Source organism: Anas platyrhynchos, chromosome 10 (assembly GCF_047663525.1).
Source record: "Anas platyrhynchos isolate ZD024472 breed Pekin duck chromosome 10, IASCAAS_PekinDuck_T2T, whole genome shotgun sequence".
In the NCBI taxonomy this organism is placed as follows: domain Eukaryota; kingdom Metazoa; phylum Chordata; class Aves; order Anseriformes; family Anatidae; genus Anas; species Anas platyrhynchos.
The window spans coordinates 17990800-18018132 of NC_092596.1; the positions used below are offsets into that span (position 1 = coordinate 17990800).

At 48.3% G+C, this 27333-nt stretch overlaps 1 protein-coding gene across 5 annotated transcripts in view; it reads right to left on the reverse strand.

The window, feature by feature from the left end:
• The window catches only part of MCF2 (MCF.2 cell line derived transforming sequence), a 57542-nt gene extending 33251 nt beyond the window's left edge, over positions 1-24291 (reverse strand). The window contains exons 1-5 of one of the 5 annotated variants that reach the window (XM_027465293.3): positions 24071-24291; positions 12970-13038; positions 12297-12411; positions 7686-7776; positions 520-639 (exon numbers count right to left, since the gene is read on the reverse strand). In XM_027465293.3, coding sequence (XP_027321094.1) covers positions 520-639; positions 7686-7776; positions 12297-12411; positions 12970-13038; positions 24071-24197 — 522 coding nt within the window. In that variant the 5' untranslated portion in view covers positions 24198-24291. Of the gene's footprint in view, positions 1-519; positions 640-5389; positions 5540-7685; positions 7777-12296; positions 12412-12969; positions 13039-16787; positions 16993-24070 lie in introns of those variants that run through there. The other 4 variants (XM_027465292.3, XM_072043130.1, XM_072043131.1 and 1 more) reach the window with 4 other exon arrangements.
• Positions 24292-27333: the final 3042 nt, after the last annotated feature.

The following is a 27333-nucleotide window of genomic DNA, read 5'->3' on the forward strand; positions in this document are numbered from 1 at the left end:
TTCCATAAAAGTACTTTTCTTCCCTTAGTTATTCTTACTATGTCCATTAATCAAGGTGGCTTTAGAAGTCTTGGAAACTTTGACTTCAGAACATGAAACCATTTCAGTTGCTATTTTAGAAACAAATAGCAACACAAAGTTGGTATGGTGTTTACACTGAGATGAAAATGATGGTTACGGGTGGAATTCATAGCAAAAGTTTCTCTGGATGTGTGTCTTGACATTTCAGACAACAAAAAAATCCTGAGCATGGCTTTATCTTTTATGGAGGCATGCACCCTCTTTGAGGGGTGAGGATGGGCTGGTGAGCCCACCACCTACTACTACCACTGACATGCTCTGCAGTGAACAAACCGAGCACAAGTAAACACAAAAATACTACAGGAGAGATTTGGTAGTAGTAGGCACTACTGGCAGAGATGCTCCAGTTACTCTTCAAGTCAGTGCCTGCAGAGCTGGCCCAAGGCACAAAGGCAGCCACCAATCACACACAGGCAAAATGCCTCTGCACACTCATACCGGTAACTTGAGCAGAAAATCCTCCTGACTAAACCGAAATCCAATGTCAGTGAAGGTGCGCTGGAAAAACCCTGTGGGACGAAGAACCATCACTAAGTGCAGGTTCCCTGGGAACGACGCCTGCAAGAAAACAGAGATGACATTCAACCTGGGCATTCAGCACATCCAACAACTGCTTTTGAACACCTTTAAAAGATGAGAAATTATTCACAACTTAGGATTCTTTTTTCTGTTTGCCCCTGACAGCCTTTTCTGATTCTTGTCTGCGCTAGGTTGGACAATGTGTTTCCTAAGGCAGGTGTAACATGACATCTACTGATGTTGGGCCAGCTCAAGAGCTTGCCTGCTGGGCTGCAATCCCACTGCATGTCAGCAATTCTTCTGCAGGCTCACAGCTATGTATTTTCCAAGTGAGAGGGAGACACTGTAAGTGTTTAGAGATACAGGATTTCATTGCAGGAGGACAATGCAGTCCCACTTCCCTTTGGAACAAGCAGTTGATCGGCCACGCACCTTGAAGGGCTGCAGATAACACACTCCAAAACTACATATTGCAGTGAGCACTGTAACTTAGGGAGTGAAATTATGACTTAGAAGAGAACAGAGGTCTGAAATTTCAAGGGAAATGACAGACAAATTGGGAATGCAAAATTTATTTCCAACCTCAATAATCACCCCATAGCTGCACCAAGCATACTCCGCTTGTCCCTGCTCATTATTGGGCACCATTTCATTTGTGGTAAGATTTCGGAATTTCCTGTCTATGTTGCTAGCAACATTTTCAAGCATATGGTTGGCAGGTGCTTTTTTAAATAGATCTGTGAAAAGGGTGCTTGAGAATGAAAAAGAATTTTTAAGAAACTAGGAGTCATATCATTAAATAATGGATAAGCACATGATGCGAAGAGCTAAGTTAATTAAGGTGTACAATTTTCTCTGAGATCTAGCCAGGCCAGGTTAGATTTCTCAGTATGTTCCTCCTCATTTATTTTTTCATTTAAACTTAAGAGCACTAAAGCTGTTAGATCCTCACATATTAAGGTGCAAACGTAATCCATTGGGCACTAAATGATATCAGAGTCTTCATCCTGTATGTTTATATGAAAAGTTTTCCTTGAGCAGATAAACAGCTAAATCTCATGCAAGGGCACTCTGTAAGCCCCCACATACACTGCACAAGTGCAACGTGTGCATGCCAAGAGCAAAACCATATAGGCAATTCCCCATCTCCTGCTCTCCAACTGCAAGGCCCTGTTGTACATCACTTTCTCCCTCCCAAAGCCCCTACACACCAGATGTGATAGCAGTGCCTACACCAAAGGCAAGAGTACTGCACATATTTAGGTATTTCGCACTGCAGGACACTTAATCTATGCCTTCAAAACAAGGATTGTTACCATAAACATGCACTAGAGTGTTCAAAAAAGCCATGATTTACAGTTAAGATCTGCTATCCATGAACTGCACTATAACTCACTCACTACGTTTTCTTTTGTAGGAAAGGTCAGGTTGTGGATTGCTCACGACTCTACTTAGAAACAGTGACTTTTAGGATCAAATAAGCCACTTAGATTCATTACATTGATCTGCAGCTATTTTGAGTAGGAGCAGAAAAACTATAAATGAATGAATGTGAATGAAGCACCAAATTATTACCCTTTGGAAGTCAACGAGAACTGTGCCAGGGACAAAGACTTGGCATTAGAACCAAGAGTAAAGCATTAAATACCCAAGAAGTTTGTGCTGGCTCCAGGCCCTGGGTGCTGTACCCCTGCCACACAGCACTCGGCAAGCACACAGCGTTTCTGAAATGGCTGCCAGCCCCCCTGAGCAGTGATGGTTGCAGTGCAGGAAAGCCGAGTAACCTGTGCTCACCCCTGTCAAGCCTGCAGATGGCCTGAGATCTCAACGTGGTCTGGCCGTTGCAGCTTGGAGACAGGTCTCGTCTAAGGAAGTGCGGCTGAGAGGCTGCAGGAGATGCAGGTTCAGCTCCCTGCGTCAGTGCCTATTTCCTTACCTCTGAAAGGAGGATCAGCTCTGCTGCAAGGCCACCACAGACAGGCCCCACCGGAGGACATAGCTCTGTCTGAGGAGGGCCACACCTCTCAGACCCTGCTCAGCCTGGGATTTTTAAACTTGAGCTTCCCATAAAACTGGGGAGAAAATCATCCCTAGGGTACTGGATATCCCTTGGATATGTCCAAGGACCTGGAGTGGTTCCTCACATTGAGATTGAGAAAAATCTCTATATGGGATGCAGAAAAACTTCACTGAGGAAAGCACCACCAGAAATGGCACAGCCTTGTAAATGTTTTGAATGGACTGAAAATGTACAGCATGAATATTTCACTGGAAAGTTTTGGCAAGCTCAACACTTATCCTCCAGCGTGTCCCTGAGAAGCTGGCTGCCTCTCCCACCCCACTGCGCTGGCTGCCCGCTGGACCCAGTAAATGCTGCTATGGCTCTGTCCAGGTCTGTGGCTGGTCTGGCTGGTCCTTGACACTCTTCTCGCTCCAGCACACCCCCTGGCACAAGGAAGTCCCAAGGAAGAGGCTTGTCAACCTGTGTTTGTGGCAACAACATCCCTGCAGAAGTGCAAGGATATCATGGCATTCCTTCCCTTCTGCCCTCGAGTCCCCATTTTCTGTGTTTTACAGCCTGGTGATTTCCCAACGGGCATTCCTCTCCAGACAGGACAAGAGCAGTAGCCACCAACAAGATTTCAAAGGTATCACCAAGGAGCCACCAGGAGCTGCAAATCCTGAAAGAGTGGACATTTCTGTTCCATGACAGGCCCTGACATGAATTGTCCAAACTGATTTGAGCCAAAGCCTTGTGAGGCCAGTGGTCTTACAGTGCTTTAAAGGAGCCTGGAGGATGTAATTTTAGATCCTTCTGTATGGTCATCAGTCCCTAATAGGTGAATCCAGTGGTGAAGTCCCACAGAGTCTGAGGACAGTCACTGTTTCTAGCTCAGGAACACAAAAGAGTGTTCAGGTCTCTGAACTTTAGGCTCCTAGCTTATTGAAAAAAAACTGTCAGGAATATCTCTGAGAAGAAAAACCAGCCACAGATGCATCCTCCCTTGGCCTCATCTCCTTATCCCCTAGGAGGACCAGTCCCCTTCAGCCCTGCTTGGCACTTCATGCAGAGATGGGCCTGCCAAAACTATAGTACAACAGGCATAGGGCATTAAACACCCTTCTGAGAGCAAAGGTGCCTTTGGACGCCTTTGGCTTCATGACTGCAGGATGCCAGCATGCTGCATGCAACATACAAGAAGGGCCCATAGCCTGACACTCACGTCCTTCTGTCATCTCCGCTACAGGGGCAAATTCTGCTCCAACATGACTTTATGGCCCATGCATGCACAGCTGTACCCCTTTTGCTGCTTGATACGCTTTACCTCAGAGGTAGCTGCGTTTCCAGGACAGGTTACTTGATTTCCATTTAGTTTAGAAAGCACTCGGGGAATTTTTAGCTGATCTTATACCTCTAAGTCCTGACCTTGATTTCATAAGTAGCTAAAAAACAAGACATACAGCTTTGAAAATCATACCTAATGTATTTCCAGCATGGAAAAATCAAATGAGCAAAAATATAATCTTGGTGAAAGACAGCTAGCAATTAACCCATGTCCTGTGCCTTCTTGCAGACTTAAGATAAAGGATGAAAATTAAAAATATGGATAGATAGACCAGTAATGCCCTGGATAACATTCCTGAAGGGACTATAGATTTTTAATCACCACTACAATTCCAGTTCATCTAAGGAATGAAGTCTAGAGCAGTTACCTGCAAACTGAGCTCTAATAGTACTAAAGTTAATGCTGGGGTGAGGAAGAAAAAAAAAAAAAAGAAAAAAAAACTTTCCCCGTAACATACTGCAGAAAGCAGACAGAAGGGTCCTTAACCTTGCATTGTTTCATCTTATTTTTTATAACGCTATAAAGAATCTCGTGCATAATAAACTACCTAAAAGAACCCTCTAAACCTTTTGCCCTCTGGCATTCCTCTGCAGCATATTAGGGAAGACAAAAAACTATCGGCATGATTCCACTAAATCAGGCACTTGGCAACATTTCACTGCTATTAATTCACTGACCAAAGAACGTGTTCAGAAAAATTCCTCCTGTCCTGAGGATGCAGATGTGCGTGCCTTAAGGCCCCAGTTCAGCAACTTGTTTAAATGCATGCTCAACTACAACCACACCGATAGCCCTGCTACAATCAAGGTAGACAACTGGGCTAAGGCAGCACAAGAAAGGGCATACCCTGAGAGCATCGCAGTTGTTAACTCCTTGGTGAATATCTCAGCTCAACATAGCCAATGTGATTTTTCCTAATTTTAGGCATTTGTTTTGCAGAGAATATTCTTTGCAGTTCCCAGGGCTATGTGTGAGGCTGGAAATCAATAGGCCTAACGAAAAAAAGTAGCATCTGTAAGTTCGGTCCCGAGCAACGGAAATTGACGCCGGTGGTCCTTACGGGGATGCTCAAGTCCATGCCTTTCTCCTGCCCCTCGCGGGAAACACCAACACAACAAAACGCCAGGTACACCTCATCCGAGCTCTACCCTCCCGGAGAGCCAGAAGGAAACCCCCACCGCGTTTAGCCGCCTTGATTGCAGCGGGCTGCAGAATTAACCCCCAAAGCTGCCGGTGCGAGCAGGGCCTCGGGCTGCGCAGTGCTCCTTTTGCAGAGCGGGCAGACCCCTCTCCGCGGCAGCCCTGCGGGACCCCGGAGCACCCAGCCCGGAGCCCGAGGCTCCCCCGGCGGCTCCCCTCTCCCCTGCCAGCCGCCCTGCGGCGGGGCCGTCCCCGGCTCCCCTCTTTTCCTTGCCGCAGCGCAGCGCCGGGCGGAGCCTTACCGCAGTCCTGCGGGCCCTCCGCACGCCCCGTGCGGGGCTCGCCTCGGCCATGGCCCCGGGCCCGCGGCGGAGCAGCGGCTGCAGCGGGCGGGATGCCCCGGGCAGAGCTGCGGAGGCTCCCTCCCGGCGCTCCCGCAGCCCCCGGCTGGCAGCCCCGCTCCGCGCCGCTCCGCTCCCCAGCGCCGGCTTCGGTTTAAGGTGGAATGCCCAAAATCAGCCGCTCTGCGGGGCCGGCTCCTTTCTGCCAGGGCTGAGCCTGAGCGCTGAGCCTACAGCTACTCGCTTTTTTTTTTTTTTTTCTCTCCCTCCCCCCCTTTTTTTTTTCCCCTACTGTGATCTGAAATGTGCATGCAAAAGTTGTTCTGTATTTTGCGTGCGAAGGAAAAGCCCATGGCAAAAGCCAACGCTTGACCCTGGCACTGGGGTCTCGCTTGCCAAAGCCAACAGGACAAGCACGAGCCTGTTTTGCCCACGTTGTTAGTCTAGCTCTGAGAGGGAACAGCAACATGCACAAGGAGTTAAACAAAAATCTGTGTTCTGATCTAAAAAAAAAAAAAAAAGAAAAATCTGGATCAGATGCATGACTGCAGAGCTGCAATTGCATTTTCTTACACTGAAAAAATAGGGCACTGTATTCCAAATGCAGCATATTTGCACTTCTCTATTCTAAATTTGTACAAAGATCAGGGAAAAAAATATTTTTCTATCGCAGGATGGGCTATGATTTATGACTGGAAATAAATCAAGATCTAAACTTTTGTGTTATAAAGGCAAGTCTAGCAAAAGACCTCCTGCAGACAAGGACAGCCTTCTAGGGCTGGACCCTCTATGTTTTAAGGCAAGATTCCCAAGTCTTAAGATTTAGCAAGCACAGATTTCCTGCTTCTCATTCCCCTTTGTACAGAGCTCCTCCACATTATTTACACGGACAGCCCTGATACTACAAAGTCACTTCCCTGTGTGGACACAGGTACACAAACAGGGTGTGTGCTCAAAGGTCACACAATTATTATATTTTCTTATTAAACACAGAAGGAATGACATTTCTGTAGAAGCTACAAATTAGGACAGACAGGATTTTTTCATATTTGAAACTTCCAAACTATGCAAAGCACCTACATCATCCTTAAAGGAAGCTCTTAGTACTAGTACTGGTTCAAGCACTGGCAGCAGAACTGAATTTTGATGATCCCTTTAAAGAATTCCTTTTCAAATGCTGCTGTTTCTCTAATGGTTACCATACGTGGAAATTCACTTTGTAAAGTTGAGGGGAAAAAAATCAGTGCCCCAAATATTGACAGCAGTATTTTATGCACCCTGCAAAAAGGCAATGGGTAATCCTCCCTTCCTTCCACTGGATGCCTGTGAGCACTGCCTATGGCAAAATGTCATTAAAGCTCAAATATCTTTAATGCCAAGTTCAGCCAGACCAATATCAAATTCTTAAATTAGGAGGAGATCTAACTTTACTAGATCTAAGCAGAATCAGGTAAGAGCCCTCTTTCTCAGTACACATTGTTGACTTAATTCTCTGTCAGATGGATCAATGCATGTAACTGTTTGATAGTTACAAGAAGAAACAAAGACAATAACAATACACCCATAAAATTGTCATCAACTTACCCACATGGCATGGTCCAGGTGGAAAAGCATTTATCAGTTAGTTCCTATATACCTGTGCACCCATAACAGTGATTTTCCTACACGTGCGTACACTACTGTAATACCACGCTGTATTTTCTGAAGACACAATGCATTGTTGAGCTGTAAAAACCTTATTTTTGAGTTATGCTCAGACTGTAATGATGGATAGTACATAAACGCTTGTAAAAGATATTTAAAAATATGAATGCATACATACATTTCAAGACAGATTTTTTTTTCCACCCATGCCCACAAACAAATGATTGTGAAGCCTGTTTTAAGAATCTAACACTTTCAGCCACCGACAATTAGGTAAAATATAGTCACACTAATAAACAGTGTCTAGAAAGGACATATATGAAGCCAAATTCTCCACCCATCAAAATGGCACAAAGCACATTTGGACCGCTAAGAGGAAGTACAAAAACAAGCAAATGAATCAGTTAATGCTCAAACAGCCCATTTACGCATTCAAATGAGGCACAGCGCCACGACTGAATTAATTTGAGGGCCATAAAGCAGAATACTACCTAGAGACAAAGCATGAGCATCATTGTTCCTGATTCCTGATGTTTTCTGTGATATGTAAGTGATATGTAATGGGAATGATGACTTAGTACACTAAAAGAAACTATCATTAAAGAGGACTTACTGCTATTTTTTGGAGAGTCATTTTGACGGATGTCCATGTGTCCAATCTTCTATCCAGGATTAGGATAAATTTGGTGTCAGGCTCATGTTGACTATGAAATGAGAAAACACCAAGCAGCCAGATAACATTTTGAGGGAATGTGACTCTGTTACCTGCCCTTCCTCCCCTCCACCCCCACCCCAAATAGCCAAAAAAAAAAAAAAAAAAAGCCCATTTTGACATTTCTGCAGTTGTCAAATCCATTCAAAAATATTTCCTAGACCAGACTCCAGTGAGAAATTTGGGAAGCCTGTCTCATGGTTAGCCCAGGGCTAAGCATCACCTCTGACACGGACAACACTATTGGCACTCCGGTGGGAGCCACAAGAGACAGTGCCAGGTGATCAGCTCAGGTTACACATCCCTGCCCTCATCACTGAGCTCTTCCCTCTGAGGGAGCTTGCTACCCACCTGTCTGGGTTACAGCAACCAAGCAAAGCCCCCTGGTTTGTTTTGGCACAAGGCGGCACAGGCGACAGCAGCCCCAGGGAAGGGCTGTGCCAGGCTGGATGGAGACAGGGAGCTGACGGTCAAACAGCCCTTTGGGGTGTCGCTGGCACTCAGTGAGCCCTGGTTCATTTTGCAAGTGCAGGCTTCGTAACACCCTTTTTGACATCCAAATTCTCCAAGTCGATTTGAAATCCCCAGTCTTGCCAATCAAGTAAGCAAGCAGCCCAGGGGATCTGCATCCTGTCAGGTTACCTAATGCACAGGAGTCAATAACTCAAATACACCCTGCCTCTAACTCAAACAGGCCCTCATCAGGCTATCTGGTTACAACTCCAACAGCAGACACACAAAGGACAGCCAGAGCTGCAAACTGGAGTTGTGTTGTATGCAGGTAAAGGTACACCACCTTGTAACCAAGCCCTCTGATGGGAGTGTATTTACAGGATGCTTAGGCCATATTTACAATATTTATTTGGCAGATGCTGGAACAGGATAGCTGTGTCCCGTGCCACCCCACTGGGGCACCACAGTGTCACAGAGAAGCTCCGGTACCTGTGCTCCTCCCAAGAGCTGTGCTGGCTGCTGGCACCGGGCACGACCCCACGCAAGCAGCCTGCCACAAGCACTGGCTTCAGCAGCCCTGAAGTTTGGCAAGTGCAAACACGAGGGATTACTCACAAGTATCACATGGCAGACAATACTTGGCAACTCCAATGCAGAGAAAAGACACTTAAAGCCAGTGCAGGAGTATTTATTCAGTGCACATCTTACTACTCTAGCCACACCTTTTACAAATACATTTGAAAAAAAAATAGCCATGGTGCTGACAGCAACAATGAAAAAATCCTTTTTGGCCCACAACAGCAATTAGCTGAAATACAAAGAGGCATCCAGCTCCCAACCTGCCCCACAAATATACCTTATGGATCTGTAATGCCATACTCAAAGAGCAAAGGTTTCATGTCTATGTATTGTCATTGAGGCATACCAGAAAAGAGCAAAGAAAATGAAATCTGTTTTACACATGGGTCATACACAAAATTTTTGAATATAATAAAATCTGAGGTGAATTTACACATTGTCATCTGGAATCGGGCACAACTTTTCAGCCAAAGCCTTTTTTAGTCAAAATAGTTTTGGCAGCATTAGAAGGTTCTGCACATTTATGTCAGCTCTGTGACTTGCCAGCAAACCCTCACCAAGAGTTTAACAACAGTGGTGCTGGGAGGGGGTCAAAATGATCTTTTTATGTGAGGATCATTTTGATAATGAGGATAAAACTGGTTGGTTTTTCAACATACCCTAAAACTTTACAAGGTAGGTCTCTGTCCAAGGAGAATTAAGTTCCCAACTCCCCATGATATTACACAACAGGCTGCAATTGAGAAAAATACAGCGTTTACGCACTGCTGTCATTATAATAAATCCCAAAGAAAAACCCAGAACCCAAGCAATTTAGAAAAAGCAGCCAGATCGTAATGCATTGTCAGTTTGTAAGAGGATGCCTAAGTACATTATTTACTCAGGACAAGGTTACATTCAGAGAGTAGCCTCTCAGCAAGTAAATTTACTTTTATTGGTTCCATTACAGTCACAAAACAAGAAAGTTCCAAGCTGTACAAAACCCTTGAAATCTACTATGGGAAATTTTTAATTTATGTTGGGGGAAGTGGAACTAGTCTGTGACTACTTGTAATTAGGCCTTGTAGGTTTATCAGATTTCCAGTCCCGCAATGTACCTTTCAGACTGACAATAAAAATAAATCAATGTGTTCTCACAATTGCTTGCAAGGGGCAACTTCGTTTACACCCAGCAGCAGAAAGATGGAGACAGATCACTGGATCAAGACTTAGCTCTCTCCAGGTGCTTCTTGTCACTTTTTTCCTTACCCCTAATTTTGTACATGTTGCAGGACTCACCAGACTAAAAATAAAGACTTGTGATGTTTTGCAGGAGGACTTGAAATCGGATCCCTGACTCTGCAGCTGTGAGCTTTTTCACAGGGCCGAGAGGCTGCTGGTGAGATCGGAGTATTCCCCAGCACTCTGAATTATCGCTGTTTCACTACTTTGTGTCACCAGCCAGGGCTGTAAATCACTTTACTCCAATGTGATGATGTGAAATAGGCAAAGTTTGTCTAAATACCTAAAAAACTGTAGAGTTGAGATCCCCGTCAGGGTCTCCTTTCCGCAAAGATCAGGATCTGCCACTCTCCTGCACTTCTCCTTCCAGCATGCCACCCCGCAGTGCTATTCAACAAAGCCCACCTGAGTGCCAGCAGGCAGCCCCGCGGCACGCAGCCCACCACGAGCATTTTGACTGGGGTGCACAGGTCGCTGAATATGGGGACACCCTACTTATTTTTCTGTGCAGCTCTTCCACACAACCCCGTCCTGCAGTATGGTTCTCAGGAATCCCAAAGTAAAATTAGCTTGACTACAAGACTCTGCTTCCTCCTGGCTCTATCATTAACGTGCTCACCTTGCTGAGTGAATAGCTTACAGCAGCCATCTGCTTTACCTACAGTCGTCTCCAGGAAAAAAGTACTTTGTGAAATTCAGGTCCCCAAAACACTATAGGCCTAGCATTCCATATGATTCCCTCAGACCAGTTTTAGCAGGACAACTCACAGTCCTTGCTACTGATTGTATAGGAAAGGCAGCGTCTGTGTGGTTTTGATAAACGTATGCCTGTCCATAGGTATGCAGCAGGGAGGTGTCAGTGCATCTACAGCTGACTCTGACATGCCCATCAAGTATCTCCCTTCTTTAGGCAACTTCTGGCCCAAAACCTGAGCCCCAGTGCCATGCTGTGATGCTGCCAAGGGACACATACCCAGGGTAGCAGAGCTGACACGTGCCTTGTAGCCCTTTCAACATCACTGCTATGACACTTCTCCTTGCTCCCTGACACCACCACCTTTCAGACTCCAAAGTGTTAAAATGCACATATTGTTCAGACGGTCGGGCATCGGAGCAGGCTGCTATGGTGGTAGGAAGACCACAGAAGCATGATTAAAGTGGTTTTGCAAATAACATGCTGAGCATGTTTGAATCACCGGCAAGCTTGCAGCTCTCATTAGTTTCTTGATTGAGTTTGACCTATTACAGGGACAGCAAGACTGCTAATCATGCTAATGCTGGGCTGTTTACAGTCACATGGAATAAAAAGCCCTGAAGAAACCAAGCAGAGCTGAGAAGCACGCACACGTGGACATGGGCAACCTGCACAGCAAGAAGGTGAGCTGCTGCCAAAGTGTGTGGAGGGGAGAGCCCCCTCTAGCCTGTGCCCACCACCACATGCACACAAGCCACGAGCTTGACCCAGGAGCCTACAGAATTTCACAGTTGGTCAAAAGAGAGGATGGAGGAACTGGGGGCCCTTTTTATTCCTGCAGAGGTGGCAAAACACAGTGCTTCTTCCAAAGCAGCTGCTGATGAAAAGCTCCCATCTAGCTGCTGTTAACCTGCTCTCCCTGAAAGAATAAATTTGCCAAAACAGGCATTATTCAATGAAATTACACATGCCAGGTAACTGAGTCACCAGTCTCAGCAGCAAGAAATGGGAGGGCCATTAATCTAAGTACACAGCCCTGCATGTGGTACAGACAGATTGCCAGCTGCTTAACCCTGAGATACAGGAGCATAATGGAGCTGCAGCACGCTGCTGAGCGATCGTGTATAATTGGGACCCCAAATGGTTTTGTTCCTGTAATTATTCTCTTCCTCTGGTTACATTTCTCTTTTTCCACAGTAATGACTCTCTATTTGTAGACGTCAAAATATTACTCTGCAGAGACCTGGCGTATTTAAGTGATGACACATGTCAAAGCTTAGGGAAAGCTTGCTGCTAATTAGAAACTTAATAAACTGAATTTATGATACATGCAGGCTGACAAGTAATAGGGATGATGTCCATTTTGACTCTGCAGATACCGACACATTAAATATCACACTTGAACACTTCAAGAACTTGCAATTAATTGCTTGTTTTTTCCCTTGCTCTGGGAGCTGAAGACATCCCTTGCCCTCATGTGTGGTGTTGCACTGAAGATCCCATGCCCGACCCTGGTCAGACCAACACTGCGTATCACAGGTGAGAGCTGGAAGGGAGCCACATACCTTGGGACTGACGTGAGGTACGTTAAGACTTTAGTTACAGTCTCCTCGGGCACATCGTTGAACCGAGAGTTGTCGGGAAAGGTGATAATCCAAGCCTTATCCTTCCCTCGGCCACCTGGAATGAAGACAAGAATGCTTCCTTGGATGTGTTTTCTAGGAGGGCAGCACCAACAGCCAGGTGCATAATTCAGGTCAAAAACCACCCCATACCCATTAGCCTGTCCTTTTCACAGAGGCTTTTTACACCACCAGAAAAGCAGATAGGTCAGATTCTGGCACTGATTTCAAGCACAACACACATACACAGGTGGCAGAAGCAAAACTGCCAAGTAGCAGGTATTTCCTTTATTTACTGAGCATACTTTACATGAGAAAGAAAAGAAGTCCCAAGGAAAATCCAAACAAGCTATTCTGGAACTTACACATTTCATTGCAAAATGATTGTTAATGCGTTGAGTGTTTTGAAGGTAAGAATATTTTACAGCATGTCTTGAGAGAGAAATTTAATATGCTCTTTCAAACCACCTCTATGTTTTATTAACAACATTTCTAGTGGCAATGGAGACTACTTGATGGATAACATCCCGTATGGAGTATCATTTTGCCAAACGGTTCATCTGGAGTATTTAATTACCACATAGAGAGAGAACATGGAAAAGTTCATCGTACGCACCAGAAAGGAAAGCAAACTGTTTCATCAAATCATCACTGATGTCCTTTGCACAGATGGGTATTGCAGTTTCTGGAAAAAAAAATAAATAAATAAAGCAGCAGTCAAAAAGGAAGCAAAACTCCAAAGCAAACACATTTAGCAATGTGTCAACTCAAAGGCGGGACTCAAACCCAGCGCACCTTCCCTGAACTATCTGTGAAAGCTAGTAAAAAAAGAATATATAGAGTCAATAGCAACACCGGAGAGCTAACAGGGCAAATGTACTCAGGGAGAACTCCTGGGGAGTGGGAGTCTTCTCCCCTCACCAGTGTATTTCTAATATAAATTTTATGTTTTGCAGTTAGAAATTTTGCCCCCATTTTGCAAACTCCTTCAGTGCTTTCCAGCCTTGGCAGTATAATGGGCTGAGGTTTCTGCTGGGAACAGCAACAGCCAGGACTGCTGCACTGCGAACAAATTTGGGGTTTCATATTGTCTTTATTCTGAGTAAATAAGCTTCCGAAATCAGCCCGGCTGTTTTCAGCTGGCTTGGGGCCACACACACTGGAAAGGAAAGGCTGTTGTTCTTATGCTCGCAATTAGATTTCTTTTTAATTAAATAATGGGAGGGGTTGTTGTAATACCATATTTAGCACACTGTTACCATTTCAGTGGCAATGATGCACATCAGAACAATATATATAATTTTACCTTTCACTGGGAAAAGCAAACATAAAGCAGACTCACTGAACACAATGGGAGCTTATAGCTGGTGGACATCATTCTAGATTATCTATAAATGGAAAGATAGCTAAAAATTAAACATCCTTGTTCCTGCAAATAGATGTTTTGAAACACATCTATACAGATTAAGGTCATTTTGCTTTCTGATAATTACATTTTAAACACTGATTGTTTTACGGAGTCAGTCCTAGGGAGCAATCTGTTGGCTGTTCTAAATCAGACAGGCGAATACTTCAGAACACTTCACCATAATCAATATTTATTCTATTTTACTTTTTCCCAAAAGCTTTCTGGTCACTTGTACTTTATCTAAGGATTTTTCAAGCGTTTTGTTAGCTGCACCATGACAGCCCTGAGTGCACAGTACTCTGCCTTCTGCCATCCACGCCAGCCACCTGCTGCTCTCCTTTTACGTGTGCATTGTTATTTCTTCTCTTGTAGATAATAATATTATTTTTGTTCATTAAGGGCTGGCATTCGCAGCAACGTTCTTGATTTTAACAGGCCTCGGGACCGGTAAGGAAGAAGTTTGTTCCGCAAGGATACTTCAAATAGCTCTCCCTTAAATACTGCCTCACCTAACTGGAGGACAAACAGGGGTGATCACTTTCTTCTCTATTTGTTAATTTGTTTTCCATGTCAAAACTTTCTAACTGATAAAAATCACATGAATAAGTTAATAAGCTCCAACACATGGAATATATAATAATAAACATTTCAGTCTTTGAAAACAGAAGACAAAAGCCCCAAGGCTGTGCACACACATTTGTCTTCACAACATCAAGGAGGAGTGGGGCTGTTCAGCAGCAACGTGGACGTTTCCAACTCAGTAAAACCTTTCCCTAAAGCCAGCTCACTCCGCTCACCCCTGCAGCCCAGACCTCGTGTTTGCTTTCCTGAAGATGCAGCCATGGGGAAGCTGGGCAAAGTTTTGCTGGTAATATAATGCCCTCGCATGACTCGCATGCACAACAGTAAAACCAAAGACAGTTCGAAGTTTACAATAATGCTGCTTTTGTTTGCTGTTCTGTAGTGGCACGGAAGGGAAATGCTGGCTTATTAATAGGTGTCCAGTAAACAGGTTGAAAAAAGGAGGTTAATGCATGGACCATTTTTGGTTTTGACGTGCAAAGCATCATAGGACGGGGGCTGTACCACGCTCAGGAGTGACCACTTTGAGCATCGGGGTTTCCAGCAAGGACTTCGCTCCCAAACATTCTTTGTCCACAGAAGGCTTCGTCCTTGACTTCAGCATGGAGGTGGAGACCCAGATTCCTACAGCATCCTCACAAATCTGAGTTCCTTGCTTTTCAAGGGACAACATTTTGGAAGGGGGCACTCAGCACCTTCAGAGAAATCAGGTCCTTCCGGGCAGTCTCAAGTTGAGCACTCGAAATAACCCATTTGAGGAAGAACTGGCCGGGAGAACTTTGCTTCAGGCAGCGAAGGCTCAGGGAGCATTTCCCTGACAAACCCTCCCCATCTCCTGCGGGCACGAGGCTTCAACGCAGGCCAGAGGAGCAGGAGCACTGCCCTTTGGTAAGGTCAGAGCACAGCAGGCTGATTGTATTCTCACTGGAGCCTCTCCTGGGCCAATTCATCCCTGTGCTTGGTCTGCATTTGTCATCAAATCCAACTTCCTGGACAAACATTAAGGAAAAGCAAGCGCTGGCATCGGGTTCACAAGCATGCTGCTGTGCCTACAACACATCAATTGGATGTTACCATCCTATACAAAAGAGCGACCTTCGTCATCAAATATTCATCCCTGGAAAAAGAGCGGTGAAAGGCAACAAAGGGCAACAAAGATATCTGCCTCTCAAACAAGGCTTCAGTTGATGTTCATTAGCAAACCGCTGATTTCTTAAATGATTTCTTAAATTTCTTAAATTTATAAAATGCTGCTGCAACTACTATGTTCAGAGGCACATAACTGAAAGGCTCCTCTGCAGAGCAGACTGTCACCGTGACACGGAGTTTCAGAGGATGGGTGAAGCCAAGCAGGACAAGGGGGAAATGCAGAGCTGCCCTTTGGAGGAAAACTCAGGTGGGCTATGCGGGGAACCTGCTGGCTCTATCCTGTCCCCATCACTTGGTTTATGCTGACCAGAATATTTTGCTGGATCCTCTCCATAGCACAGCACCTCACAGCCAGCGCACAGACTGCAGGTGTAAGGCTGATGCTTATTCTTAGAGGTCGTCCCTTTCGAGGTGATTGACCACAGAGGCATGCTTGCATATAGTAGAAGTCTGCAGTGAGGTTCAGAGAGAGGGTGGCTATCGTCTGAGTCCAAGTTCACTCACAAAACACAGCCAAGAGACTCAATTAAACTCTGAAGTGCTTTGCTCTCTGGCAACTTGTTTTCTTTTCTATTCTAAACTTTGCAGGCTCACTGCATCTGCTAACAGCAGCTGTGCAACACATCTGCCAAGTTGATGTAATAGTGCCTTACATTTTACAACACCGGCCAAATACTGTTTGCAACTATAAAATACACTTGGAGACGGCTTTGTTGTGAATGAAGAATAATAGCTCTTCATTTGAGGGTTGCTGCCGTAGCCTAGGAAACAAAACCGAACCACACCAAAAAAAGCGTAAAGGATCACGTTGAGCTTCTCCATGATCTGCTTGTTCTCTGCTTTTTGTCCATTTGGATGCCTGGATCCAAAGAAGAAGCAGTTATTTGGTGTCAAGGGAGCCTGTAAATGAGCACATTCGTAACCTAGGTCCACGCCTCGTGGTGACTCTCTAGGTTAACTGGGGCCATCAGCGTGCATCTGCCACAGGACACCCCACTGGATTCAAATTTTACCCCAAGTATTAATCAATGCAGTGCAATGAACACCCTTTCAGCTTTTCCTGTTGAATTTTTTTCTCTTTGCAAAATTAACTATTCATTGGGGCAAAGAACTGAAACACAGTCCTACATCCAGGCAGAAAGACCAAAGCACCAGACTGCAATTTGCCCCTCTAACTCAGTCCGGATTGTTTTACCCCACTCCTATAAAGAAGCACCCAAAAGGAGCAAGCCTGCAGCCCATCACTCAGGGCACTCACTCTGGATAAGCAGAAGTTTCGCTTGAAATATAATCACCTGCAAAAGCTAAGAGCTCCACCAGGAAGAACGGAAAAAATCCATGCCACAGCAGTGGACGGAGCCTCCCTTTGCTGCAGGAAACCCGAGTCTCCATCGCCCCAGCAGCAAGCTGCCGAGCCGCTCTCGGCTTTCTCACGGAGTAATTTGAAAAGATCTTGAATTCAATCCAACACACGACAAGAACCATCGCCATTCTCTCCACCAGCACATCACGTCCAGAAAGCAAGGTAGAAGGAGTTATTAGAAAGAAAAAAAAAAAAAGAATAGCACTTTATCCTGCTTGCAAACTGCCCTACCGTGAACAAGATGCTTGCACGAGGAGTTCTCCCAGCAGCTTCCCCAGCCAGCTTATATCTGGAGAAGGGTCCCGACTGCCACCGTCCCCCCCGAGGAGCAGCACCTGCACGAGGCTGAACCTAACACACCCGGCAGCCAGGGCTCCTGGCCACGGGCCAGCCGGCATAAAGCTGGTGGTTCTGCTCGTGCTGTTTAGCACAATGTCCCTGTTAAAGAACATATACTGAAGAATAGGACATTGTACTCCTCGGAACACAAGGCCCATTGTATTTACAAAAGGCTTATTTGCAGGACCAGGTCTGAGCAGAGGACTGACAGCCAAGGTCCTGAGGCTCCTTCCTGGTTTTGAGATGAAATTCTTCAGTAGCTGGGAGTAAATCGTGTCTCCCCCCGCTCCAGTTCCTCGTTTGCAGACAGGAGCAGGCAGGCTGTGGCCACACACTACCAAAACTTGGCATTGCCAAAGGGTCACAGGCGTGGCTGGTGACAGGAACGGAAAGGCTGCAGCCCCCATCCTGCTGGCTGATGTAGGAGTTTGTGTCCATACAAAAACCAGCATCAACAGGCGAGTGTTTCGTGGGACCAGCTTCTGGGTACATCACAGAACCAAAGCTCTCGGGGTCAGATGTGAATTCCACCAGACATTGGTGGCTCCTCCCCTGGGGGGACCTGAGGCCAAGGCACCGTCCTCCATAACCAGGTCTGCGGCAAGCGGGCCCACAGGGCTTGTGGGTCACACACCAAGGGGCCTCCAAAATTCACAGGGCAAAAGAGCAGAGGAGCCCGCTAGCAAGACACGTTTCCACTCAGTTCCACCAAAGACCTCGGAGCTGCAGAGCACGTGCAGCATAACAGCTGGATGGCAGAATTACACCTTTACACCCAAGGTAACCGCCTGACCACAGGTTGAGACCTGCGGGAACTCTTCCCCATGTGCTGAACACCCTGTAATAAAGCAGAGCCTGCATCAAACTTCCTTCTCTCCGCAGCCCGAAAATTCAGTTGCAAAAGGAACTTAGTGACCGGACTCAGCAAAGTGTGAGAACTGCTGCGGTCCTCTTCTGCGTTTGCAAGTAATCAAAGATACTTTGCATTAGCTATATAGGTAATCCCTAGTCAATTCTGACAGCACACAGCTTTGTAAGCACCAAAACACATCCAGCTGCTCTTGTGACCTGCCACGAGAGTGGTGCGCAGTCGAGGCACCGTTGCTGTAACGGGGGAGCCACGTGGCCCAAATCCACTTGTAGTCACATGGCTGGAAGTACAGCAGTTTCTGCTGCTGTGCTAAAACCACACATATCCAGCAGTTTCCAAGCAGTGCAGCCATTCCCCTTGCCAAGCAAGAGACCCAAAAGACCCATTAGAATAGTTATGGCAGAAGGCTTCAACACCCTTGACTGCTGCAAGCCCCGTTGTCCAGCAGCACCAACACCCTGCGTGGGGACAGCTCGTGTCCTGCAGCAGCCGCGGGCAGCACGGGAGCATCCGTGTCCCTGGGCAAGGGCCTGCAGCCCACAGCTGCCTGCTTCTTAATTAGAGCCAGCGGAAACCAGATTGTCATTTGGAGGGAAAGATTAGCAGTTAGATAAGATTTTTAAATGCCTGTTTTTCTGTAAGATGTGATGGATTCATCTCGTCAGCCAGTCCTGTTGATAAGGTGGCAAACCTCCATATCACATGTGAGCCTCACAGTAAAACCCTGACACAGCAGACACTCTTGCAAAACCCCTTCTACATTATAAAACAATTTGCAGGCAACTAATCCCCAGAGAGCTTCTCAATCCACGTGGCTCCCACGGGTTTGACAGAGGAAGGAGCCACACACCGGCACGTGTCCAGCACCAGCAGTGGGATGGCACAGAGCGCACAGCTGGCAGAGCTATGGGGTGAGACACTCGCTTCCGAGCCCGCGGGGTGGCAGACGGGACAGACCTTACCAGAAGGGTTGTCTCATCTCACAGGTGGGGAGCTGAGGCAGTGACATCTGGCAGGAGCACAACAAAACCGCCCAGGGATTCCAAAAGCCTTACAAAGCCCCAGGAGGGTTAGTGCACGGCTATGTGGGATGGCTTGGTCACCCTGCCTGGCTCAAGGATGCCTTAAATTATCTTTTGCCAGACTGGGGAGGATTTTTTTAAGGAAAGGCTTGCTCCATTTGCAAGTTTGTTCCTTTATCTTTCCCTAAGCACCCACCCCGGCAGAGTGTAGGAGGCAGGATATGGCACCAGATGGTCCTCTCTCCTGACCTAGTGGCTGTGCTTCTTCTCCAGGGCCTTCCAGGGTTTATCTGCAGACGATGCTTCAGCTCAGGCACAGATCCCTACCACCCAAACCTGGAAGCATCTGCAGTATCAGTATCTAAGAAACCATACAGCGGAGAAAAAAAAAAAGAAAGAAAAAAAAAAGGAAGCTTTTGTAAAACTCGAATGACCTTTCAAAAGGCTGAGATTTAGACAGACTGATGGTAAGTGTAAAAATGTAAAAGAAAATGCTGGGAAAGAAATAAGGGCAACAAATAGGGAGATAATATTAAGACAGCACAGCTGAGGCTTGTGGACCAGCATGCAGGCAGCGTGCCGACCCGCAAGGAATGTCCCTGCTGCTGATCCTTACAGGAGGAGCTGAATCATCACCTTACCATAGGAGGTGCTCGGCAGGGCCGTGTGGAGGCCACCCTGTGCAGAGCAGCACCAAGGATCCTGTAGCACCGAGCCCTGGGCAGCCCTCTGGCAGGGGACGCTGTCCATCCGGACACCCACACATCCTGGCTACAGCCACTCATTAACATCGGAAACCAGCAAAACCTCATTCCTGCTGACCACGGCCATGGCTTTGAGGACAGGCTGCAGCCATCTGAGGCTCTCAGGCAAGGTGCAGCTACCCAAGGACCTGGCACACACGGGAATGCTGTCCTCTGATACAATTTTGGGAGCCAGAGAGGTTGCTGGTAGCTGACATCAAGCCGTGCTGCCAGAGAGGAGGAGGATGCTCAGGGGAGCCTGAAAGGTTTGGGGCATCCCTGCATGCTGGGGACCAAGGGGTTTCTCGTGGGTGAGTCTCTCCCAACCTAGAGGTGACAGCAGGCAAACTGCAGGAGCTTCGCTCAGAAAAGGCTAGCCTAGAGAAAACTAAACGACAGCAAGGCTTACAAACTATCTCCTGTTATCGTTGCGGCTAATCTCCTAATGCGAGGAGCAGGATACTGGATGCTCTGATCTGCTCACATCCGAGCAGGCAACCTGCTTCTCATATCACCCCTAACTAAGCAAAAATTGGGAAAGATAAAAGCCAGCCTAACTATCCATGAATTTGCATCTATTGCAAGAAATGTAATAAAAGTTTCTCAACGCCCACCCGTGCGGATTCAAACTCAGTGTGGGAGTTGAGAAAATCTAGTTTCTTGAATTTCTAATACTTACGAACCTCGATGTACTTTTAATTCTCTGCTATTCCCACTTTCAGTCCTTTCTTATTTATGGCAGGCTCCGGGACGAGCACACAGGTGTTTTGCACATCAGCTCTGCGGCACACTTGCCAGCTGTGCCCAGCAATGCTTAGCATTTGTCGTCAGAATGCACCTTCCCAGCCAGTGCCACCAGCCTCCAAAGCAGATCACTTTCAGCACAAAGGACTTCAAAAGCCAAGCCAAATAAAAGCATGCACACGTCAATAGCTTTCACATCATCATTCAATACCACTGAAGTGTTGCTTTTTCCAAGCCAAATTCCAGCCTCGTGCACAAGGTAACTCATCACACGTGTAATTGCAATAAATCCTTGGGCCCAAGGATACCTGTTTAGAAACCCAGATTTAAGTTTGCTGAAGTCACTGGAACAATTTATTTCCTTTCACTGCCCACATAGCCAGGAAACTAAATTGTACAGCCAGGTTCCCACAATGGCAGAACCTGGAAAGTCTGCTGCAAAGTTAAGGAAACTAAAAACAATTTTCCTGAGCTGAAAATGAAAACATGTAATTTTGTCTTTCCACCGATGAGCAAAAGCACATATCCAAATCCAGCCAGTTGCTTTCCTGGGGCAGGAAGAAGTCAGTGGCACGGAAGTGGAGGTGGGGAGCACACTGCCAACGCTCGCAGCCTGGCTCACAGCACCCAGCCCTCGGACAGACGTCCAGGTAGCAGCAGATGGATAATTGCACCTTGCAGGTGGCCCAGCCAGCACAGCTTCCCAGGGAACTACAACTCTGCCCCGGGAGCTGCCGTCAGCCAGAGCTCCTGACTCAGCCGCGCTGCAAAACCAAGCCTAGCATCGCCTGGGAGGAAAGGGGCTCGGGAGCCAGGGCAGCCCCACCCCGCCGCTTCCACCACAACACGGCAATCTGCACGCCGGTCCTCCCACTCCTGCTCCTCTGCCCCCCAATTTGCAACGGCCTTCAATTTGGCTGCGCTGGGGAAGCTGTCAGATGAGACGATTGAGGCTTTTGGCAGCCGAGCAAACAGGGAGAGGAGCGGCGTGGGAGCCAAGCTGTGATTGCCACGCGTGCCGAAGCGACCACCTTTGCTGCGACACGCACCAGCACGAAGCGGCCCGCTCGCAGCAGGAGGCTGAGGGCACTCGCTTGACTTCTGGCTCCCAGACTGCCCTACAAGCCCCACTTGCCAAAACCAACAGTCGGGCCCTGTTCCAAGTCCCGTGGCGGTGATGTCTGAGCTCCGTGCTCCTGTGTGACCCCGTCCCCAGGAGCTCCGGGGAAGCGGCGCGTCTCTAAGCATCCTGCAGCTCCCTGGCAAAGCCAGCATTTTGGAAGTCTTTCTTTCCCCCACCGTATTTTACACTTCAGTTCCTTCCCTCCCACACAGCCCTGCTGTCACTTCGCTTTTGTCACTGTAAATGAATGATAAACGATTAAACTGCAGTTGTAGCAAGTGTGACTTATGAAGAGGAAGCACTTCCCACATACTACCGACGCTCCCCCGCTACTATTCCCCTGGGGTCCCCCTGCGGCCGCAGCACCTGGAGAGGCTTGGACCAGTGTGCAGCTCTCAGAGAGTGCTGGTCCCCTGTTCCCAAGCCTCTCTGAGGGAGTCCAAGCCTTTTTGAAGGTCGGAGTAGCTATAAAAGTCTTGGAATGCACATAGGCGTAAATCCCACTGTAAGGCAAGCATAGGGGAAAATCACCTTGTACTAGAAGCACCCAACAAGTTTCCTGTACTGATGTGCAAAGAGAAACTGCATGACCCCAGAGAAAAGCATGACCCCAGATCAGGCTGAATGCTCAGAATCAGCAATGAAGGAAAAAACCTATTTATTATGTCACGATTTGGAGAACCTTACTCATTTTTTTGTTTCATTTTAAGAATCTATGTATATCCCAAATCATGTGTCCAGATCCTGCAGCTATAACCACACAAGTGTGCCTTTGTGCTTCTGTGGAGATATTTCAATTTCGTGCGAGCATTAGACAAAGGTCATCTGCCAAGAGGGGTTAGAAGAAAAGGCTCATGCTCACGAGAAACCCGGTGCCTGCTTTCTCCCATTTTCCACAACATCTCTCCTAGAACATGCTCACCATCCGCATCTCCATCCCTGTTCTGACGCTAGTGCAAAGAGGAACAGTTTTTTTGCTTGTTTTTTTTTTTTTTTTAAACCACACATATTCAAGCAGCATCCTTTGCTACCTGACCATGCTCACCTCTTTCTGCACCTCCCTACTCTGTTTGCAGGTGTGGACGAACAACAGGGCCAGTGAAGGCACAGCGGGCAGGCAGCGTCACCAGAAGCAGGTGATGGTCTGATAAGTCCCCACCCGTGACTGCACCCTGATAAATTCCTCCCGCTCCCTAAAATGTGCTTTGCACGGAGGCCAAGGAAACCGGGATTAAGACTGCAAGCTTTTTTGGGTCAGTGTGTCTTTCTTGTGCCTGGCGTGGCTCCAAGCGCGCTGCCAGCTGTGAGCTAATAAGGAATAATGAGCACCTTCACCTTCCGACAAGGTACGCATCCTCTGGTGGTGACGGAGTCACCCGGGATGCCACCGCCTTCCCCAGGTTATTAAGGGCCTCGCTGCAAAAAAACAGTTCTCCCCACAAACACACAAAATAACAACAACAACAAAAAAAAAGTCAAGGCTCCAAACAGTTTATGAGCAGATCATTGTCCATCAAAGGAAACATTGTTGAGGCACAAGAGCAGCTTACAGCCCCGGGGTAGCAGATCGGATTGCGTTTGCTTCTCATCAGCGCGCTGCAGTCGGGGTGTGCAGCCATATAACCACAGCAGCAGCACCACAGCTCCGGGCATCCCCAGCACTGCCGCGATGAAGTGATGTGGGAAGACCCGGGGATGAGGGAAAGGGGCTGTCTGACAGCCGCACACGCTTTACACACACCCACTGCTTTTCCACTTTGGAAACTAGGAAAGGGCACATCGCAGGCACCAGGCTGGCATGCGGCTTTGCAGGGAAGACTTCTTTAGTTTTAGACCACCGGCAAACACCCTATTGCTTACCAAAACCGCTTGGATTCATTTGGAGCGACGTTTCCCAGTAACAAAAAGGGACGTCGGCAGCACAGCGTGAAACACTCTCTCCTTTTTTTAAAGAAACGAGGCCATTCCACACCGCTAATGCAATCCGCCAAAATAAAAAAACGCCCAGAGCCCTCAATAAGCAATCGCGCTACAAACCCCACCGGCACCGTGCCCGCACAGCCTGAGAGCGGATCGGGAGTTCCCCGAGGTGAGGAGCCGGGCACCTGTGGGCTCCGCTCGCTCCCCCCCCGCATGGCCCCAGCGCCCCCGGCTGCCTCCGGGCTCCCGGGCTGAGCACAGCGGCGGGGGGGCAACTCCGAGGGGAAGCCCCCGGGACCCCCGAGCGGGCAGGGCACAGCCCGGCACGGCACGGGACAGCCGGCAGGCACCGACGGGCTCCCCCAGCCCGTCCCCATCCCGGACACTCGGATCACCGGCACCCCCCGGGAGCCTTTCCCCGTGCCCCCTCCCGGCCCCCGCTGGGGGACTCACCGGCGGCGGCGGCCTCCAGCAGCGCGGCGGCCCGCAGCAGGCAGTAGTAGCGCTCCATCTCCCCCGCCGAGGTGCCCCCCGGCGGGGGGCCGGCCGGGGCCGGCGCCGGGGCCGGGGCCAGGGCCATGCCCCGCGGCAGGGCTCCGCCGCCGGCCGCGCTCCGCCGCCGCCGCCGCCGCCCCGGGCCCGGACCCGTGCTGCCGCCGCCGCCGCCGCCGAGGCGGGGCTGGGGAATGGGGGAGCCGCCTCCGCCCGCCCCGTGCCCGCCCCCCCGCTGCCAGCGCCCGGTTGAGGCGGCGGCTGCCGCCCGGTGCCCCCCCCCCCCCCCCCCCGGCGAGGGGCGCCCAGGCCGCCGCTGACTTCCCCGAGTCCCTCCAGTCATAGCTCGGCATCGCCTGGTGGCATTGACAAAGCCATACATCGGGTTTTCATTGACAGTCCCCCCCCCCCCCCCCCAAAAAAAAAAAAAAGAAAAAAAGAAAAACAAGAAAAAAAGAAAAAAAAAAAAGTGTTTTCATCCTCTGCAAGAAGCATTCTAGCGAATTCCTTCAACAGTATCTGAGAACCATGTTAAACTATCCCATGGCCAAAGCCGGCCAGACCTCAGCCAAGGCCAGCCTGACCCATCGCTGCTCAGCTCCCCAATGCTGAGGTTCAAACGATGCCAGCTCATTCTCAGCAGCAGCCAGAGCTGCCCAGGAAGCCAGCGCAGAGAAGTGGATGTTCCTGTTTTTCCAAAACAACCTTTTAATTATGCTCCTTACTATAATAGCAGCCTTTTTCCAACACTTCAGCAGTCAGGGCTATTAATTTAGGACCCAAGGCCTAACAATGGTAATGTGAAAAACACCATCTTTTTGGTAGACCTTGTCCCTTCTTGCACTGATGCAGAATTTTTCAAGGAAAAACTACCCCTTCAGTCAGTGCTCCTCGTCTGTCACAGCAGATTCTCACAGGCTTCACAGTCTGAACAGTTTTCTCTCTGGTCATAAAGCATGTCCTGCACAAAGAGGGAGAGTTCATGTGCAGTTACTCATCAAAAAAAAAAACAACAACAGCTCATGCACAGCACTAAACGTGGTTATAAAATAGCCGTGTGCCAGGCTACAGGCATGGTATGACAGACATGCTGCATTCCTCTTTTATTCGTACCACAGAAATGCTGTTTTCCTCAAACTGCATCAGCTCGTGCAGAACTGAGGCTCATCCACACAGACCACAGGACCTGGTTTGGTTGGAAGGGGCCTCCAAGCCCACCCAGTTCCGACCCCCTGCCACGGGCAGGGACACCTCCCACTGCACCCGGGTGCCCTCTGTGCAACCTTGGCTTGAACGCTCCCAGGGATGGGGCATCCACAGCTTCTCTGGGCAGCTGGTGCCAGTGCCCCACCATCCTCATAGTAAATGTTTTCTTTCTAATATCTAATCTAAATCTCCCCTCTTCTAGTGCTCCTTTACTCCGTGTCCTATCACTGCACCCCCTGACAAAGAGTCCCTCCCCAGCCTTCCTGTAGGCCCCTTTAGGTACTGAAAGGCTCCGACAAGGTCTGCCCGCAGCCTTCTCTTCAACCCCTGCTCCCTCAGCCTGTCCCAGGAACAATAAGCTGAGACAGAGGGAACAAGGAGAAGATAAAAAGGAAACAATGACAGCCAGAAACACTGGAGTTTCTTTTTCAAGGATTTTCCTCCCCAGACCTCATAACAACATTCATCACCCTGAGCAGCACATACATGTACATGGCTGTGAGTGAAGGAAAGGCCCCTTTGGAGAGGGGGAGCTCTCATCAGAAGGGAAATCCTGGCAGAGTTTTATTCCATGTGGAATAAAAATAAAAATATCCCCCAATTTTTGGGAGGTGTATGGAGAATTCCCAGTTATTTCATTAATTCCAGTTCAGCTGCTGGGGAAAGAACAAAACAAAACAACAAACAAACAAAAAACATTGTATCACATAAAGGCAGTTTTTGCTGGGAGTGGTACCACTATTTGTTTTTTAGAAATTGCCTTTCAAAGGTGTCTGCTTAGTCAAACAGGTATGCTTAGTTTTAGGCAACCACAGGCATGAGTCCTCATGGTGATATGATCTCTTTTTGAGATTGTTCTGAATAGACTTATCAGTTATTTCTCCCCAGCTTCTATTTTTATTCTAATTTGGGGAAAACCATAGGTTGTATTTCTGCCCTTCCTGAAAGCTGCTGCTCACACACCTCATGGCGTGGCTGTGCAGAAAGCAATGGCTGGGGCAGTACGCCCGGCTGCAGCTGCTCCAGCCCCAGATCCACTTGGAGAAGTCACCTGCTTGGAGGCTTCCCTATAAGCCCTGAGAAGCACACCTCGGTCACCTTCAGCCTTGGGCGGCCAAGAGCCCATCTAGCCTCCTAGTCTCTTCTTCAAAAAATAGCTTCTGGTTAAACGGGGTAATCTAACTTGTCACCCTCAGGTCAGACCTCTGTTCAGGTCTCACACGCGGTCCTGCGGCTGCACATATCTCAAAGCTACAGGCGCTGCTGCCCTGCCCCGCTCTCATCCTTCCAGATCACAGTTGCTGCAACATACTCCCCTGGCTTGGCCAAATCCCAGTTTCTTCTGCCGCACCATCTGGCAGGCTGCTACAGGCACCTTTGCTGTGCTCCACATCAGCCTCAGCAGCTTTGTGCCTGCAATTCCCCCGCTGAGTCTCTCCTCGCCCACACGTCTGATCTATGAGACCTGCCTGCACTGCAAAGCCCCACGCTTAGCCACGAGCCCGGCCGCTTCATCTTCCACGCCCCGACTCCAGTGGCCAAAACGGGATGGAACAGATTTAATGTTTTAGGGTGGTGCTGGGAACTGGAAAACCTGAGCTAGCTAAATGCCATTTGGAGCCTCCCCAGCCAGGAGAGACCCTGGCCCCTCTGACGCCAGTTTGAGCCTGCCACTGCTTTCATCAGGATGGGATTTACTTCACCTGCTGCCTGTGTGAAATACAGAAGGGACTCCCCCGTGCTCTCCTACTCTCACTTTTTTTTCTGCCTAAGCCAGACCTACCTTGTTTATTTCTCTAACCCGTTTTTGGACGGAAGCACACTCACAGGTGCACACACGCCCTTTCTCCAGGCCACAGCGTATTTTCCAGCTTAGCAGGTTACCTCCAGACACCTGAAGACGTTAGCAGCAAGCCGAGCAGAGGTCCCTGCTGCCACCCCAGCCCACCTACCCTCCTGTCAGCAGCCTGACCCCTAAGAAAGTGGCTGTCCTTGCTGAAAACCATCTTACAAAGCTG